We start from the raw sequence: 17,273 nt of genomic DNA, 5'->3' as shown, positions 1-17,273 counted from the left end.
TTAGGTACTTGTAAGTGATGGGAAATATTTTCTTTGGCCTCTGAAATGTCTCCATAGTTTTGTGGTTTCCTTCCTATAAAGGTGAGCGTTTCAGATTAAAATTCTGTTTGGCAGCTCATGAGTTCTCAAAACAGAGGCTTGAAGGCAAGTGGTCAGGAGTGCCCAGCTTATTAAATTTTTCCCACTGTAAGAATTGTCTGACCTTTCTTTGTACTGTAACAGCATAAAAAAAAAATAAAAAAAAATGGAGCTACTATTTGGAAAGTGTTAACAAGAAAATGTCAGAGGTAGAAGGCCAGACAGAGGACCTGCCTGGGAGAGGGCTGGGAGTGACATTTCTTCTCTTTCTTCTATCACTTGCACAGATCATCCTCCTATCTGCTCTCATCCTGCTGTGGGATTTTGCAGTTTTAATACAGGTTTGGCGCTCAAAGGCATGGTGCAGAAAAGCAACAAGAGAAGGAAAAGTACATATTATTGCCAGAGGAACCAAGACCAGAGAGGAGCAGCTCAGAGTGTTTGAGCCCCATTTTAGCTGATGTGGGACTATTGCTGTGCTCCCATGCAGATTTACCTGTGTGCTTTAAATGTTCCCTTCCCACCCTCTTGTCTCCACTGAAACTTTCCCTTGGCACCTGGCTTTCACCAGCAAAGAACTCGGACTGCACTGTGTGTCTGAGGCAGAGGAGGAGAGATGGCAGTAGAGCCTCCCTGCTGGGTGGAGGATTACAGATGTGTGGAAGGCTTAGCTACACCCATGTTGTGTTCAGGGTTTCCCTACATGAGGTGTGTACCTCAGTGTGGTGTGTCCCTGACTCAAGCTCCTTCCCCCGCTCTGCTCAGTTCATAGAACCGTGGAATACTTTGGGTTGGAGGGGACTTCAAAGGTTATTTTGTCCAGATCTGGTGCTGAATGTTGTTCTTTCAACCCTCGAGGCATTTAACTATATCACGTGTGGGTTGGAAGCGGAGGGTCATATTTGACTGAGTTTTCTCTGTTTCCTGCCCCACAGCTCTTCTGTTTGGCCCTGCCCTGGGGAAGAAGACTTTGAGAAGATGGAGAACCAGAGTGGAGTGCTCTTGGGATACATCCGCTGGGAAGGAAAAGAGGAAGGGGGTGAGGAGGATGGGGTGGCTCCTCGTGTTTCTCCTCCCAGCCAAATGAGCAGAATGGAAGATGTGCAGGTGGAGATGCTTGAGAAGGCAAGGGAGCTCTTCCAGCTGTGTGACAAGGATAAGAAGGGTTTTATCACCAAGGTGGACATGCAGGTGAGGGAAAAAAATTCTTCCTCTGTCCTGGGTGGATCTGTAAAGTCACGGGTGGGAAAATAGGGGACAGTGTGGCATGCCTTCACTCTTGGCAAGTGTGGGTGCGCATGTGGCCCCTGAATTATTCATATTTCTAAGAACCAAACTCTGACACAGCTACTAGGAACTAAAACTTCCAGGAGTGCCTTGCACCTCCAGGGAATGCCTGAGGCAAGTGGGATTGTAATTCAAAATTTTGAAGGAATGCATAAAATAAAACAAGTCATGACTTTTCTTACAAAAATCAAGCATGCAGTGGATAGGAAATCTGGAAGAAAAAAAAAAATTTGTTTTAATTAAAAAAAGCCCAACAAAACAAGTCCCCCAAAAAACCTACGTGATGAACAATACATCAATCTCTCTCAAAAAAGTTGAGACAAAAAAGTTATACAATCCCAGCTAAAGCCTAATCTAAAAGCTCACCTTAGACCTGAACTATATTTGCTGTATTTGCTCTACATTTTGCTGCTTTCTGTTAAAAAAAGAACTTGTTAACAAAATCCCTGTAGTTCTTAGTGAGTTTTAAAAAAGGTTCATCAGGAAGTTGACATGAGGATTGTTTTTCTCCTGCCCCATCTCTCCCCACATCTATAAATAACACTTGACATGTTCATGCCACTTTAAATATTGACTCATTTTGCTTCGGGTTGTGTGATGTCTAATTTTTGTAGTTACATTAACAAATTTTTATTAAGTTTTTATCTAAAGCTGCATGGTTAATGGACAGCTATGAGGTTTTAGTTTACACTCCTTGGTTATTTGTTTCTTTGGGTGCCCCTCCACACTAGGTGCTCTGCACGTGTGTTATGAAGGGGAATTGTTTTGCTTCTTGTCCATGTTGTGGGTATGGTCCCAGCAGGCAGAAGGTGACAGAGGAAACCTAACTTGCTGTTATGGACTGAACATTTCCTTCAGGTTCTGCAAGAGCTTGGAACTGAATCCAGATACCCTCAAGTCTGACCTCTCTCCCTGGCCAAAGACATGAGCTCTCCCGGGAGCAGCAGTGATCACAGGAGCTGGCAGTGCCACCTCTGAGCAGGAACGGAGGGAGGCAGTGAGCTAGAGACAGTGGTTTGGAAGTGGGTTGAGCTTTCTCCAAACAAAATAACCTGAAATTCCCTCTCTGAAGTCCTGGTAGAATGATCCATTAATGGAAAAAAATCAACATATCAATGACTCCAGGCTGGTGTTTGTGTCATCACTCAGCTCTAGTGGCAGACTGTTGCACCCTGGGCAGGATGCAGTGCTGAAGGGGCACATTGCTGTGGGGCAGAGCTGAGAAAGGCAGGGACAGTCACATGGAAGGCTTGAGCTATGCCTCAAGTTTGTTCATTCTTTTGTCTTTGCAGCGGCTCCAGAGTGAACTCCCCCTAACCCCTGAGCAGCTGGAGACTGTTTTTGATAGCTTGGAGCAGAATAATAAAGGATACTTGACACCTGTGGAGTTCAGCATGGGTCTAGGTAAGGACTGCACAGAGGCAGAGGAAGGGAAAAGCCCACCTGTGACAGGATATTTTTTGTTGGTAAGAAAGTGCAGTGGTTTTGCTGAAGCTGCACCAGCTACGCAGGACAATGCCCCGTGCTCATGTGGACATAATTGGAGAAGGTGGGTGTGTATCCTCCCCTCAAGGCTTTGTGCTGCTTTCTCCCACAGCTGTTCCCTGTCCCCTGCCTACCTGGCAGAGCCAGCCCCAGAACATCTCCTGCTGGAGAGGGTACATGGTGCAAACTCTGCCTGGCTATCTGATCAGTTGTTCATCTGCACAGAAATATGCCTCTTGGCAGCTGTCCCCAGCTGGTAGCAGTGCTGTTCAAGGGCATTAGTAGGAGTCCTGTTAGTAGGCTAGAAGAGTGGCAAATAAGCCTTTCTTACCTTCTTACTGTTGTCTTTTCCAAACACTAGGAGAATGCTAATTCTTTTGGAGAATTTGCAGACCAGAAAGCATCTGTCTTGTCAGCTCTCAGAGAATCTGCACCTGTCAGCACCTTCCTTGGACATACAGAAGTGTTAAGTGGATCAGGTCAAAGCAAGTGAACACTTGTGTGGTCTAGGGTTTTCAGAAGTGATGGAAGAGGCTCCTGAATTTTGCTGTCCTGATTTCTCACAATTGTGTTTGCTCCTGGCTTTCTCACAACTTGGGAGGGACAGCCTTTTAATGCTGCAGTATGAGTGGTCAGAAACAGCCACCATAAGAGAAGTTACAAAGAATTCCTGTAAATAAACCCAGTAAACTGTCTAGGGCCAGCCTGTTTAGGGACTGTTTTATCCCACTGAGTGCATGCTGACTACACCTGTTCCTGCTCTGTGCCTCTCTTGTTGGCTGGTTCCACTGCTTTTGTCAGAAGCAAGAGTCCTGTCAGGAGTGGGGGCTTTCCAGTCCAGCACCGTGTTGCAGATGAACGGGCACTATTTGGTCACCTTGGCACCCACAGTTCCCTCTGTGTTGTGACTTGATTATTCCCAAATCGCATTGTAAGAAGCATTTACCTCAGATGGACATCATGAGAGCATCTGACTCCATGCCATTGCTGGCAGAGTTAGGCAAGTTTTCTATTTGAGTCAGGTACCACCCCATGTTGATAGCCTGGGTCCATGGCACTTGCTCCAGTCTAGGCAAAACACTTAATTTCTGCATTTCTTTATGGTTATTCTTTGTGTCTGGCATCACTGAAATCCTTTTCAGACTTTGCCCCTAACTCAGGAGGTTGGCCTGGCTGTCTTTCTTATGGAGAGTGCAGGGGCAAATCGAAGGAAAGTAGTTCAAGCTGCAATAAAGTCTGCTTCTTGAGACGGCTCCTTGCTCCTTCCTAGGATATCAAAACAATCTTCAAATCATTTTCTACCTCAATTTCCCCATCTCCATCTCAATTTTCCCATCTGTAAAAGAGAGATAATGAGACATAATGACTCTTTCTCAAAAGCAGACATCAAAAGTGCCTAATCTAAACCATTCTCCTTAATTAACTGTCTGATCATCAGGTTTTAACTGATGATAAGTAGGGTCTTGATCTCCACATTGCAAGTTTTTTTACAGCACATTGTACGAGTGGGAGAGAAGCAGCTAAATTCTGGATTTATGGAGGTAAGAAGAGGTAAAGTTTGAAGTATAATAATGATAGATATTTTTCCCCTTAGAGTAGCTTCATGTTGTCATCTCATGTGAACATGCTTGATTCCTGGTCTTGTAGTTGGGATGTCATTTCTGCCTTTTGAACCAAGCAGATGTGTTTTGGAAAGGAAGAGTAACTGCTGCTGAAGGCATGACCTCTGTATACAGATGAGGGGCTGTGTTTTAGATAGGATTGCTTGTTTTGTTTCTTTGAGAAGGATTTGTTCCCAGCCACCAGTATTTGTTACATGCCTTGCGTAGCAGGAGGTTCTTGTGGCATTAGTGTCTCAGCATGAAACAGAATCCAGCTAGCTGGAAGCCATCCGAAGGTGGGACGGGGCAGGAGGAGGCGCTTAGGGAGGGAATTAATTCTGTCCTACACAATCCTAGCAAGAGGCAGTCCTTGTTGCGCAGCGCTTGGCTCAGAGCAGAGGGAGCACAGGAGGAGGGAGGGGTAATGAGCCCCTCCTCTCCATTTTTTAAGCTGAGGAACTGCAGCATGGAGCTATTCAGGGCCAGGCACACAGTCCCGGGCAGAGCGTGTGGGACCAGCGGCGGCTGAGCCCGGAGCGCCGCTCCGTGGGAGCGCGGTGACCTCCTGGCACAGCTTTCCGTGCTGGCAGCCCGAGGCCGTGGGTGGTGGCTCATCTGCGCGCAGATGTGAGCAGAGCCCTGGCAGCCTGTGGCTGGGCTGGGAGCCAGTTTCAGTCCCAGCACTGCGGAACGGACACTGACCTCACTCAGGACGTCAGAACGGAGGCTCTTCGCTGACCAGGAGCTGTATCCTACAGCAGCGGCATGCACGAGGCTTCCCGTGGAGCTCTGGCAGGCTGCCATGTAAATAGCAGCTTATTCAATGACATCCGATTTGATTTTGTTTATTCTTCTTCTCTTCACCTTCCACCAGGAAAGTTAATAGGGATTGAATTGTGTCAAGGGGCTGGGAGAACGGATTGCTCCAGACATGAGGAGACCTTTGAGTCAGGCTGGTCAGATGACTTGGACCCTGCAGATGATGATGAAGAAGAGAAACGATTCTGCTCCATGATGGAGCAGCTTGGAGCAGCCCAGTTGTTTGAAGAGTAAGTAGAGGAGTCACATGGCATTGCTTCTATCCCGTTTTGATCTCGCAGTACCAAAACTTCAAAGTGCCAGAAAAGACCAAAGAGATGAACTGAGCTGCTTGTTCTCTGAAGCACTGCTTGGGCTCTCTGTACTGCTGCCTTGGGTTTTCATATGCGTGGTAGCAAATGCTTTGCGGTCTGGGTTTTCTCGTCGGGTACCAGTTACTTTTAGCTCAGTGCTTTTCACAGTTTCCCAAATTTGTAACACAGCTGTAAAATGGAACAGCTGGTGGCAGACAAGTCCAGCACAGGCAGCAAATGAAAAGAAGCATGTGAGGGTTAGATGAGGTAAGGAGGACGAGTGTGCTCTCTGTTCCAAAATGGTATGTGACTGTTCACATATTTTCAGACAATCAGTTCTAAGAGTCGTTGTGCAGGATCTGTGTTCAAGAAGCTGCTTGGAGCTCTGCTGATCTTGAAGAGTGTGAAAGGCTAAACTGGGCAAAGGGGTGCTCCTCTGAGCCTTGAAACTTGGTATTAATGCCCTTGCATGTAGCTCCAGTAGAGTCTGCTGGCTCCAGTGTCATTATTTTAGGCTTTCCAACATGAGGCATTATGCATAACTGGTTCTTACTGATGCACACCTGCAGGACCTGGGGTGCCCAACTGCATCTGTGGCTGTACTTCTTTTCAGGCTTTGTACTCCAACTGCATTGCCATTTTGCCAGGAGCAGTCCAGTTTAGGGAAGGAGGTGGACAGAATTGGAGACAGAAGCTGAGAGTGGTGGAGTTTGCTGCTTTCAGAGGCACATCTGTCACAAACCAGACTTTTTTTCCCTTATTTTCATTGTGATGCAAAGCACCTGCATGTTTTAGTGATAAACAGCTTCCGTCTGGAAAAAATTCTGGAAAGCTGTTATGCTTCAAACAACAGGATGACACTGTGAAAGGCCATATTGCTGTTCTGGGAACACAGTCTCAACTGTTTATAACTCTGCTTTGGGAAACAGAAGTCTCAAAGTGAAATTATCTTGTGTTTTATTTTGACCACTTAGTGGCAGTTTTATGCAATGAGTTCAGTAGCTACTTCATGTCACATCTTTGTGCCAAACCAGCTGTTGTAAAGCAGTAATATCAAACAGAAGCTAATTGGGGTGAGAGCAGGAATCTGAAATATTTTCACTGCTTTCTCTAGAAAGAAATGGTTTCATTTCATAACAAGACTCAATATATTCTTTTATTTCAAATATGAAGATTTGATGAAATGCTATAACTTTTTAAACTTGAGACAGAAAAAGAAGGCTGTCATGAAATTCTGGCAGAGGAAATCAAAAGCTTTTTGGTTGGTTTTTTCTGGTTGTGTGTTTCCCCAAAGAATACTAAGGGGGACAAATATATAGGCAAAGAAAAATAGCTGTTTGGATACTGACGATAGGTGTAATTATTCTGTATCTTTCAAGGCAATTTTTAAAAAGTTTTTCATGATAAAAAAAATTTTAAAAGCGCTTCCCTGAAAAGAAACATGAAGTGATGTCTGCAGGCTTACAATACACTTTGGGAATGAAGTTCATAAGTGCTGTGTTCAAGTTGCAATGAATTAAATGTTAAAACAGTATAATCATTATTGCAGGTTCAGAGACTTCTTTGGTTCTCCAGGGCTTCCTCCATTGTTATCCTGATATGATGCTTGAGCAAATTTGCATCTTTTTTTTGTGCCTCGGTTTCCAAACCTTTAAAAAAAATGAGGAGTGTAGCAGCCACCAGTAGATTCTGAGTGTAAGAAAACCACCAGTGATGTTTGCTAAACTCTTCGTGCTATAACAGTTTGATTTTATAACACACAGCAAATTTGCTGAATATTAATTTCTCCAAGTCTTGATGTAGACACCAAACGTGTTATCGATGAATAACTGGAAAAGCAGTCATTCCATGTTTGCTTCCTAGATTATTTTTCTTGTCTTCCTTCGGATGACTTTTTTTATTTTGTCCTCACAATAGATCCCACTCTGCATGCATGTTCTGTCACTGTCCAGTTTCCCTCTCTGCTGTAATGGTGTAACAGAGATCATCACAGGAGAATGGCAGTTTGCCCTGATTGCATGTTGGAGTTGGAATAACAGTCCGCAAGATGACACAGTAACTCTTTTGCTTTCTTTCTCTCTTGTATGTTTGCTCCAGCCCACATGAGATTCGGGAGCTCTGGGCTCGCCTACGAAAGGAGCGTCCAGAGCTCTTATCCAATTTTGAAGAGTTTCTGTTGCGTGTTTCGTCATACATAAAGGAGGTGAATCATGAGCGAGAGTCTATGGAACAAGCATTGAAGAGGTAAGGAGAACATCGTGGCCATTTGCTGCCAGGAGCCAGCTGATGCTTGGATCCTGCTTCAGATGCAAGGAGAGACTGGGTTACAGGATGCGCCAGTAAAAAAGATATTGCTTGCTGTAATATAATGACTCTATCTTGGTCTGTTCCCATGGGTTTGCTTTGCAGCAGTGCTCACCCATAACATTCAGTCTGGTTAAAATCCCACTCAGTTCCACACAGCTGTTAGTAGGAATCTGTTTCCACCCTCCTCTTTCCTTTCTGTACTCTTTTTCTCTCCTGACCTGCTTGCAACTGTGTTTTGTAGGAAGGAGTCAGATCATGATCGAGAAGTCAGGTGCCTTTATGAAGAAATGGAACAACAGATCAAAGTAGAAAGGGAGAAGCTGGTCTGCCAGGTACCTTCTCTCTTTCTCTCTTGGCTCGAAGGCAACCTTCCTTTGTTCTGAAGTAGAGGTGGTGGCTTGTCTGGCCAAGGAACAGCTCTTACTGTGCTGGGTGTATCTTTACCTCTGCAGGAAGCACTGAGGCATGACAGGAGTAACTTGCTCCAGAAGGAGCTGCACAACAAAGAGCAGGAGCTGGAGAAAATCCTCTACCGCCAGAAGAAGGTAACGGGATCCAAATCCTTTCTAACAAAGCACGTCCCCCTCTGCTTTCTGCTCAGGGGTTTTCTGATGGAAAATGGTGTTCAGCTGCCGAGGGTTTAGCACTAGATAATTTGGCTCTAGTTAGTGAAGTCCTTCCATGTCTCTGAAGGTGCTGAGATGGTTTGTCAAATAATTGGTTTGTCTTTAGCTGTAATGCTCTTCTGTGAATGTTTTGTTCATGCATTTTCTTGTCTGCTTTGTGTTCTCTTGGCACAGTCTTCCTATCAATTGTATAATGCTGGCAAGGAAGATGGGGTAAAAATTTGAAAGTTGAGTTTGAAGGTTTTTGTGGTGTGTAAGGAAGATGTGTATGGACATAAAAGAGCCAGATTTCTCTAGTTTTTATATTCTGGGTGCTCCAAAATGACCTGGAGTGAACAGTTCTGTGACACTTAGGTACATATTGTATACTTGCATTTGGGCACTTGATGACATACTGATTAATCAGTCACATAAAAGATGAAAGCAGAAGCTTTCCTTTTGCCTGCCATCCTTGGCATGGACATTTGTATGGGATGGTCCATTCCAGATGTCTTTTTCCATCGTGTCTGAAGAACTGAGATGTGACCCCCACAGAAACAAGTTATGGCAGATACCTGCAAGATGCTGGAGACTGGGGGTATCCCAGTTGAATATATAGCTGTGATGTGGATGAAACAGCACTTCTCTGAAATCACCAGCTCATTGTCCAGCAGCTGGAAAAGCCAGCACAACTGAGGTGCCTTCAGGAAGGATATTGAGAATAAGATAGAGGATGTGTTTTTCCTGCTGCCCACATCTTTGATATGGCTCAGTGTGTGCACTTCTGGTCTCCTTTTCGAGCATGAAAGTACAGAGTGCTAATATTATTAAGAAAATGGAAAATTTGCCTTAGGAAGAGAAACCAGGAAAGTCTAGACTTTTAGGTTTTGGAGAGAAGGAGACTAGGGGAAGATACACGTGAGCTTTATGAACTCAGAAAAGTGATGGATAAGGTCGTCACCAAACTGTTATTCCCCAAGCTCTGCAACAGCAAAGGTGAGGTATGCTCAATGAGATCAGTATGAATTTGATTTAGAAGAACACACTTCTTTATACTGCCACTTGTGCTGGACTTTTGGCCCCAAGATGCAGGCAATATCAGCAATTCAAAAAGGAATTGGACAAACAAATGGATAATAGGCTTGTAAATAATCATTGAAAGGAAGAATAGTCAGAGATGTGGCCTCTAGCATTCCTAGTCCAGGGACCATAGATGGGAGCGGTATATGAGGGGAATGGACCATAGTTAGGAGCTCAGGCATGCTCTTCCTAGGTAGCACCTGCTCTTGCTGAGGGTCAGAGCAGAACACTTGGGCTGCATGGACACTTACTCAAATAGTCAGTTCTGGTGCTCTTAACTCTGAAGCTTGTAGGGGGCTGTGTGGATAATCGGGTCCCTCTTGTGGCCTAAGATCAGTACTGTGATGGTGCTATGCCACAGCATCGCTTCCAAGGACAGACCACATAAATGGGAGAGCTGTGCGTGATGGAGATTTTTTAGGGAGGGGCAGGTGTGCTTCATTTAAAGCCAGTTCCTTGCCATATTAAAAGATCCAAAAGCTGTAATCAGGGATTGCTGGCTTCAGTCTCAACTCCACTGCTGAATGTATATAGTAGTCTTGCTGAAATATTCCCCAGTGTTCACAGGACTGGAGGACTCCAGGCAAAGCTGGATGTGGCTTGCCCTTCTATCCTCAGGGACGAGAGGTAAGGCTTGTGTTTCAAGGAACCTAGGAAAGATGAGATCTATTCATTCCTACTCTTGACAGTTGCACATGTGTGCTGGCAGAGAGGAGGGTAGCAAGAAAAAAATTCATCTTCTGCCATGGTGTCCGGCTTTGTTATGATTTTGAGAGGGGCAGAAAGTAGGCTGAGAGAAAAGGCAAGCTGAAGGTGTATATGTGGAGGCTGACTCTGCCACCTGCTACCCTGATCAGACCTGATTCTTGGTGTTTCTCTCTGGTTATAAGCATGGATTGCATACTATTATTTTGGGCTGTAACTTCTCAGACGGGTACTGCAGTTTCTGTGGAGCAGCAGCTTCAGCAGAGGACCCTGGTTAGCTGGGGTGTGGTTGGCTGGATACTGCAGTGTCACTATGATCCCTACTTGTCATCTGAGATGGGATGCTTTGGCAGCTGCATCTGTCTGACTCTTTCCCAGACTATGCCAGCCATTTGTAAGGAATTGAGTCACTGGCTGAGTACATGTCAGCAGGCTTTGAATTTACCAAATCAGGTTTGTGTTGGGGGCTTGTGCCGCCTGGAGTGCAGCTCTGCCCCGGTGGCATTTAAACGACATCTCTAGCCCAAGGTCCTATCTCTAGCCAGTAGTAAAGGCCACCCAATCACTTCACTTTCCAGGTGTAGTGTGAGATTCCCCTAGCACCTCAGTATATCCTCCTTTAGGCTGCCATGGGCTCAGGAAGCCCCTAAACTAGCGGATGCATTCCAACACCTCTGCTTAATAAGTCCCAACAGACGCAACCCTGCTCCCACCCAGATTTTTCCAGTCCTCCTTTGACCCCCATTTGAACTCTGATTCCTACAATGCCTGACAGCATCAGGCTCCTCATGCTGCCTTGAGTACTTCCTCAGCTGTGCCTAATTGCATTACTTGGTTCCCCAGTGCTGGCATGATGAGAGAGAATTCCTTCCAGTTCACCTTCTCGATGCCACTGGTGGCTCTGTATACTTAGGTTGTTTTTACCCCCTTCTGCCTCATTGTTTACATCTGCTTTTTCAGCTTGTTTTGACAGTTGTGGCTGAAGCACAAAACCCTTCTGCTGTGTTTAACCCCTCCTTCTCTCCCATTGCAGCTGGAACATCAGCTGCAGTCACTGAACTCGGAGCAGCTGGAGACCCGCGTGCAGAATGAAAGGCTCCGGCACCTGAATGAAAACCTGCTGGAAGAGCTGGAGAAAAGTAAATGGGAGCTAGAGGCAGTGAAGGAGCAGTTACAGAAGCTCCAGAAAGAGGCTCAGCTTGAGCAAGAGCAGAAGGACAGGTGAGGAAAAAACAGGAAAGGGCAGGTGTTAGGGCAAAGACATGGACAGGGACGGAAAGGCGGGCCAGCAGTTAAAGAATAAGTATCCCTAGTTAGGAGCCTTGGTCTCATTAGAAGATTCTGTCTCTTTTTGAGGAAAAGAAGAAACATCCCTTATATGTTTAGGCCCATATAGAAAACAGAGAGTGATTTCCACCTTTTGTGGGAAATATGTTCTAGAAAATCAGTACAAAAATACAGCTGTTCCTCAGCCTAAAGGAGGCTTCTCTATGTATTTTTCAGTTCACCATCCCCTCTATAATGCTCTCTTTCAAGATCCTCTTCTAATAAATTCTGTTCTCATTTCTGGGTTAAATCTAATGATACCTATATAAAACATTGAGAGGTTTCAGATCCTGATGGCAGTGAGCATCCTTCCCATTTCTAGCACCTGAGGAAGTGGAGAGGTTGAGTTGCTTGCTGTCATATTGGAGGCGAGAAGGAGAGCTCTGGTACAACCCAACCATCCCAGCTCCCAGAACAGTGCTGCTTCCTTTGAATTCTCCTAGCATAAGGCAGGCCCTTGTCTTTGAGAATACCATGAGTGCCCCTGAGAGAGGGATGTTTGTATTTTCTATCCCATTAATTTACTTCCGCTTATTTTAAAATGCCTTTTGCCCAGGGATGTGTTTAGAGTCTCCAAGAACATGCAGAAAGAGAAACAAAGCCTCCTTCGGCAGCTGGAGCTCCTCAGGTGAGAACTGGTGAAGGCTGGAGGGAAATGCTGAGCTCTTGTGCCTGTAAGGGGCTGAGGTTTCAGCACTGTGCTTATTTCTCCCATGGAAAGCTACAGGATTGTATCCAAGCAGTGTTTAAACTCTGCTTGTTTTTCTAGGTCCAGACAGAGTTGTGCAGTTTAGCCAGCTCTGGCACATTACAGGCTATGTTATTTCACGTTACAGGCTATGTTATTTCACGAGGTAATCCCTTCTCTGGAGGAATTTAGTCTTTCCTGCTGGCTAAGGCAACCATGTAGAGCCCATGACCTCAGCTGGGATACATGGAAATCCCAACATGTCTAGCTGTAAACAACATCTTAATCTCTGTTCCCAAGCTGTCTTTCTGTTCTCAATTTCAATTGTTGGGGTTTACTTGATTTTTTACAAGCAAGCAGCTCATTGTGTCTTTCCTATGTTTTCCTTTGGAGCAGAGAAATGAACAAGAAACTTCGAGATGAGCGAGATGCTTTTGAAGCCAAGAAGCTGGTTAGTCTCAGAAAGAAAACCTTAATTCCCAACCACCCTCCATTCATCTGCTGCTGTTGCTGTCACCACTCGGGGGCCTGTCACTTCCACGGGGGACAATGACAAGAGCACCCGGGGCCTGTGTTGTGCTTAATACAGACTTTGCAGCACCTCTGTGTCTGTGCTGGAGGCAAGCTCTGCTGGTTGCTGCTGCCAGCTGTCTGGGTTTAACCCAAGGCATGTTGGCTGGGGACTGTCACACAGCCCTGTGCAGGGCTGCAGTGGGTGCTGCCTGCTGCACATGTGGGCTCTGTGTGCTGTGCCAGGCACTGGGCACATGCAAGGAGGGGAGAGAAGCTGGATGCATCCTGAAGCTGGGTGGTGAGGAAGAAGATGGATTTTCAGATGTGCTGCTGGCTGACTGGAGTAGCATGGGAAGGTTTTGAAGTTTTTTCTGACCCCCTGAGTTTGTAGCAGATGTTTTCAGGGGTTCCTCTGGGGAGCTCCCCGTTCCTGTGAACTCTGCTGGGTGCAGCAGTGAGCCCTGTGTCAGAGAATTAGGAGAAAGCGGATCTCTCTCATCTGGAACTGTCAATCTCTGGCCTTTCCCAGCCACCAAGATAAGCACAGATATGTGGTCTATTTTTAGTTCTTATTATTTTTTCATTAAAAAGTTTTTGTGTTCCCAAATGTCACTTGCACAGCTGCTCTGCCCTCTTGGACCCATCCCTGCCACCATGTCTTTGCCTGCTCTGCCATCATGCCCCACCTGAAGATCTGGAAGTGGGTGACTTCCTACTCCCTAGCAGGGAGGACAGTGATAGGCTGTGAGAGCCTTTCTGACTGGTGGACTCTGGAAGGAAACACAGGGATTGTGTCCATATATGAGACAAAATTCCCTGCTCGATCCAGAGGCTGGAGTTCTCCAGGTGGAGAGCTGTATAAAATTATCTCAGTAAAAATTTTGGCTAGATGTGTGAGGTATGTGTGTTTCTAAAATCTGGAAGATTTTTTCTCTTAAGTCTTAATTTTTAAAGCTGCTAACTATGTGGATGTATACCAGAGTTTCCTGCTCCCTCTTGGAAAAGCCTTAAATGCAGTCACTCTGTAGCAGAGTCCAGTGCAAGCAGGCAGAGAAAATGGTTTCTTTTCCTCTTTGCATGTGTTGTACTTCATCAGCTTGTGGGTTCCACTGGGTGGGTGGGTGGCCTGTGGAGACCACAGCTCAGGTATGTACCTCTGTGTGTGCAAAGCTTGCCTGCTTCTCCTCTGTTCTCTTCTCCTGCTCCCCTGCTAAGACCTGCTGCTGCAGGTGGACCCAAGAGAGAGCCCCATAGGGAGAGTCACAGCACAGAGGGGCTGCTTTCTCCTTTCTCCCAGCACTGGCAGTAGGGAATGAGGCACAGGGTGAACTCCTACCACCATTGCTCATCTGGCAAGGCTGTGTCTTGCTGGGCAGTTGGAGCCTGTGCTGTAGTAAGTTGGGTTTTTTTCCTTTGGCTGCTCTTGTTTCAGTCCACAGGAAAGCAGGGCTCCAAGGGCTTGCAGAGATGCTGCTATCACCATATACCTGCAGAAGGTCTGCTTGCCAGCCTGTCTCACAGTAAGGGGGAGAGGAAATAGCAATACTTCCCTGCAGAAGCAAAAAGGAGAGTCCAGCGTTCTGATGGGGATCCCTAGAGTGCAACACACTCTCTGCCAGAGACTATCAGTGCTTTTACTGGCTAAAAAGAAACCCAAGGCCTTAATATACCCTCTCTTAGTGCTGGGAAGAGTTATTTCTGTGAAATGAAGGTGTGGTGAACAGAGGTTCTTTCATAGCAAAGATTTTTTAAGTGGTTGGAAGGAGGAGTTGGGCTGTATGTGGCTGATAGCAACCCAGTCACTGCTCCTTTGCTCTTCTCAGTTCCCAGCTTAATACCTTGCTCTTCATAAGAGTTTCTGGCCTTACCAGGGTGGGCAGACCCTGGCCCCACTTCACTCTGGGGCACTATCTCGTCCCAGGCAAGAGAGGGTGTGTCACAGATAGCAATATATGGTTATTTCTATCTATGTGCAAACCACTGATGGGTATTTTTAAGACCCAGGGGTTGCAGGTTCAGTTTCACACCCATGACCCATTGGCTATGGAGTTATACTTGCATGCTTTATATTGACAGAGCAAATTTCATCTGTTCATCATGAAGAATGTTTTGGTACTTTGATTATATTTGACATGTATTTTTATTACACTGGTAAACCAGAATCCTTCCCATCCAAAATGCTTGTACATGTGCTGTTGTGGAATCCTTGTCATTGTGTGTTACACAGCTGTGATGTCGCATCTGTCCCTTTATCGTCCTGGTGAAAAGCCAAATGTTACACAAACCTGGCAGGCCAATAAAGCATGGCAGAACCAATGGCAAAACATGCCACATTGTTCCTCCTTTCTTACCCAAGTAGGTGCTCTGCAGGCTGTTCCCTCTCCAGGTAAGGTGGTGGCAGAGCAGATTGTGCGGCAGACCTTTTACTCCACAGGTGACTTGAAGGTTGTGACTCAGTTCCAGTGGTCTGTAACACAATTTCCTTCATCCTGTGTGACTAGAGGGTTCCCTCAGGTGAAGCTGCTCAAACACTGAAAACTTCCCCTTCTGTCCCTGCTGGAGAACCACTGGTTGTCTGTACCGCAGCCTGGCTGTGTTGACTGGAGTATTGTTAAGCACTTGGGGGTCGTTTGTCTTGGAAGATTTGTGCTCCACAACTGTGAGCCTCTCAGTGCTGGATTGTTTCTGTGGCTGGAGATTCTCTTGAATATCAGTTTTATATGTAAAAAATGTTTTATTCTTTCCCTGCAAAGCTCCCAGTTGGGTCAGGCCCTCTGTGGACTCCAGAGTGTCTCCTTTTGTTAGACTGCATTGCAGTAAAAGTGTTTTGGGAGTTCTGACCAGCAGAACAGCTTGTTAATTTCTTTGCCTTTTAGAATAAGCCTACAGTAAGGATTATTGAAGAAATAATCTTTTTAGTTCTCCCGGCTGTGGGAAGCATGAAGGAAGGCCTGTCCACAGCAGCCTGCAGGTGTTTGGTCAGTTCAAAATTGCTGTGAGAGGCAGATCTGGCCGACTGCAAACCCTTCTTCCTCCACCTTTTCCCCCAGAAATAACTTGTAAGGACATGTTAGAAATCTTCAGATTCACAGGCTGAATACATCTTCCTTTCCCCCAGTGCCAATGTGATGGGCACTTTTCCATGCTGTCTCTCACTGCACATTTTGTGTGTGTGGCTAGAGCACTGACTGCTGGGAATGGCAGAGCTGCTGTATGGGGGGAGGAGAGCTGGGGGAGATGTTGTCCTGCTTTCTCCTTCTCTGGGGAGCTGGTAAATACTGGCTGTAGGAAGTGTTCAGTCTGTAGTAAGCAGGAGGAAAGCATGGAGAGGGATGCTGGTATAAGGCAGAGCATGTACGTTGCCCTCCTTCTTTTCCTGTGATGTGCAGCTCTAGGTGAGTGCAGGTTGAAGAAGAGTACTAATGTCTTTTGAGAAAGGGGTAATTGGTCTGTCCCACAAAACATCAGCATAAGAAAGAGGCAGGTGGGGAAAGAGAGATTCAGCTGTGAGACCAAGTGGAGAACAAGCCACAGAAATAAAAACTCTGGCTAGCTAGAGGAAGAATTCAGTTTGGGACATCACCACTTGGATGGATTTAAAAGTGAAGGAGAAAGCAGCAACAGCGATGGCTTCTTACAAGAATTAAATTATTTGAACTGAGCAAAGCAAACCCGGTGCTCACCTCTTTGAACCTTCCAGTGAGGCATTACCACTGCATGGTGTGGGGCTGCCAGGGCTCCAGCCCTGCTTCCCCAAAGTGCTCTACAAGAGGTGGCAAGTGGTTGAACTGGGACCGTAATCACATTCTTCATTCCTTCTCTTTTCAACTTTCAGGTGCCTCAGAACAAAAAGCCCCTGTTGAAGAAAGGGTCAGTGCTAGGCAGTTACCTGCTGGAGGACAAGCCTGTCAAACGGTTAGATGGGTGTCTGTGTTGTCCATGGTGTTAGTCCGTGCCCACTGCAGTACCCTGCCTATCAAGCCGTGTCATGTGTCTGGTTCTCCCACCCTGGTGCTGGCTAGTTTTGGGAATGTGGTGGGGTGTAGCTTTCCTGTGGCTTTAGCTGTCTCTTGGCATCAGGTGGTGTTGGCTCAGCATCAAGCTGAGGATACTGTTCACTAATTTCCACAGGGAGGTGGTGGCCCTGCTGCTGCTTCTGCCTGCAGCAATGGGGAAGCAAATCTACATATCACCAGAAGGTCTGTGACTGTTAATGGGATGGGAGTCACAAAGGTTGCCTCTTTCTGAGTCAGACAGCTCTGTTGAAATGACTGGAACAACTCCCAAGTGTGCCAGTTTGTCCTCAGGCACAAAGCCTGTCCACTGGTGCATCATGCTAGAGTCCATATCCCTGGGGCATAGGAGAGGGCAGTAATTGCACTAGGGCTGGGTTCTTTCTGGCAGCTGAAAGCCTCAAGGAGAGGGCCTGGCTCCAGGTGGGTTTATCCTGCTCATCTCCCTCTACAGCTATGCACATGCTTACCTA

At 46.2% G+C, this 17,273-nt stretch overlaps 1 protein-coding gene across 5 annotated transcripts in view; it reads left to right on the top strand.

Annotated features, from left to right (window-relative positions):
* The window catches only part of CRACR2B (calcium release activated channel regulator 2B), a 38,454-nt gene that overhangs the window by 10,522 nt on the left and 10,659 nt on the right, over positions 1–17,273 (top strand). For all 5 annotated transcript variants that reach the window (XR_009276581.1, XM_058829504.1, XM_058829488.1 and 2 more), the window contains exons 2-11: positions 1,014–1,269; positions 2,658–2,769; positions 5,326–5,500; positions 7,661–7,807; positions 8,112–8,202; positions 8,323–8,415; positions 11,294–11,481; positions 12,143–12,214; positions 12,671–12,725; positions 16,623–16,702. Coding sequence is in view for 4 of the 5 variants with exons in the window: in XM_058829479.1 (XP_058685462.1) it covers positions 1,014–1,269; positions 2,658–2,769; positions 5,326–5,500; positions 7,661–7,807; positions 8,112–8,202; positions 8,323–8,415; positions 11,294–11,481; positions 12,143–12,214; positions 12,671–12,725; positions 16,623–16,702 (1,269 nt within the window). In the remaining variant the exon portion in view is untranslated. The remainder of the gene's footprint in view (positions 1–1,013; positions 1,270–2,657; positions 2,770–5,325; positions 5,501–7,660; positions 7,808–8,111; positions 8,203–8,322; positions 8,416–11,293; positions 11,482–12,142; positions 12,215–12,670; positions 12,726–16,622; positions 16,703–17,273) is intronic.

Source organism: Poecile atricapillus, chromosome 1 (genome assembly GCF_030490865.1).
Source record: "Poecile atricapillus isolate bPoeAtr1 chromosome 1, bPoeAtr1.hap1, whole genome shotgun sequence".
Taxonomy (NCBI): Eukaryota; Metazoa; Chordata; class Aves; order Passeriformes; family Paridae; genus Poecile; species Poecile atricapillus.
The sequence above is the reverse complement of the archived record's forward strand: the minus strand, read 5'-3'. Positions and strand labels throughout refer to the sequence as shown.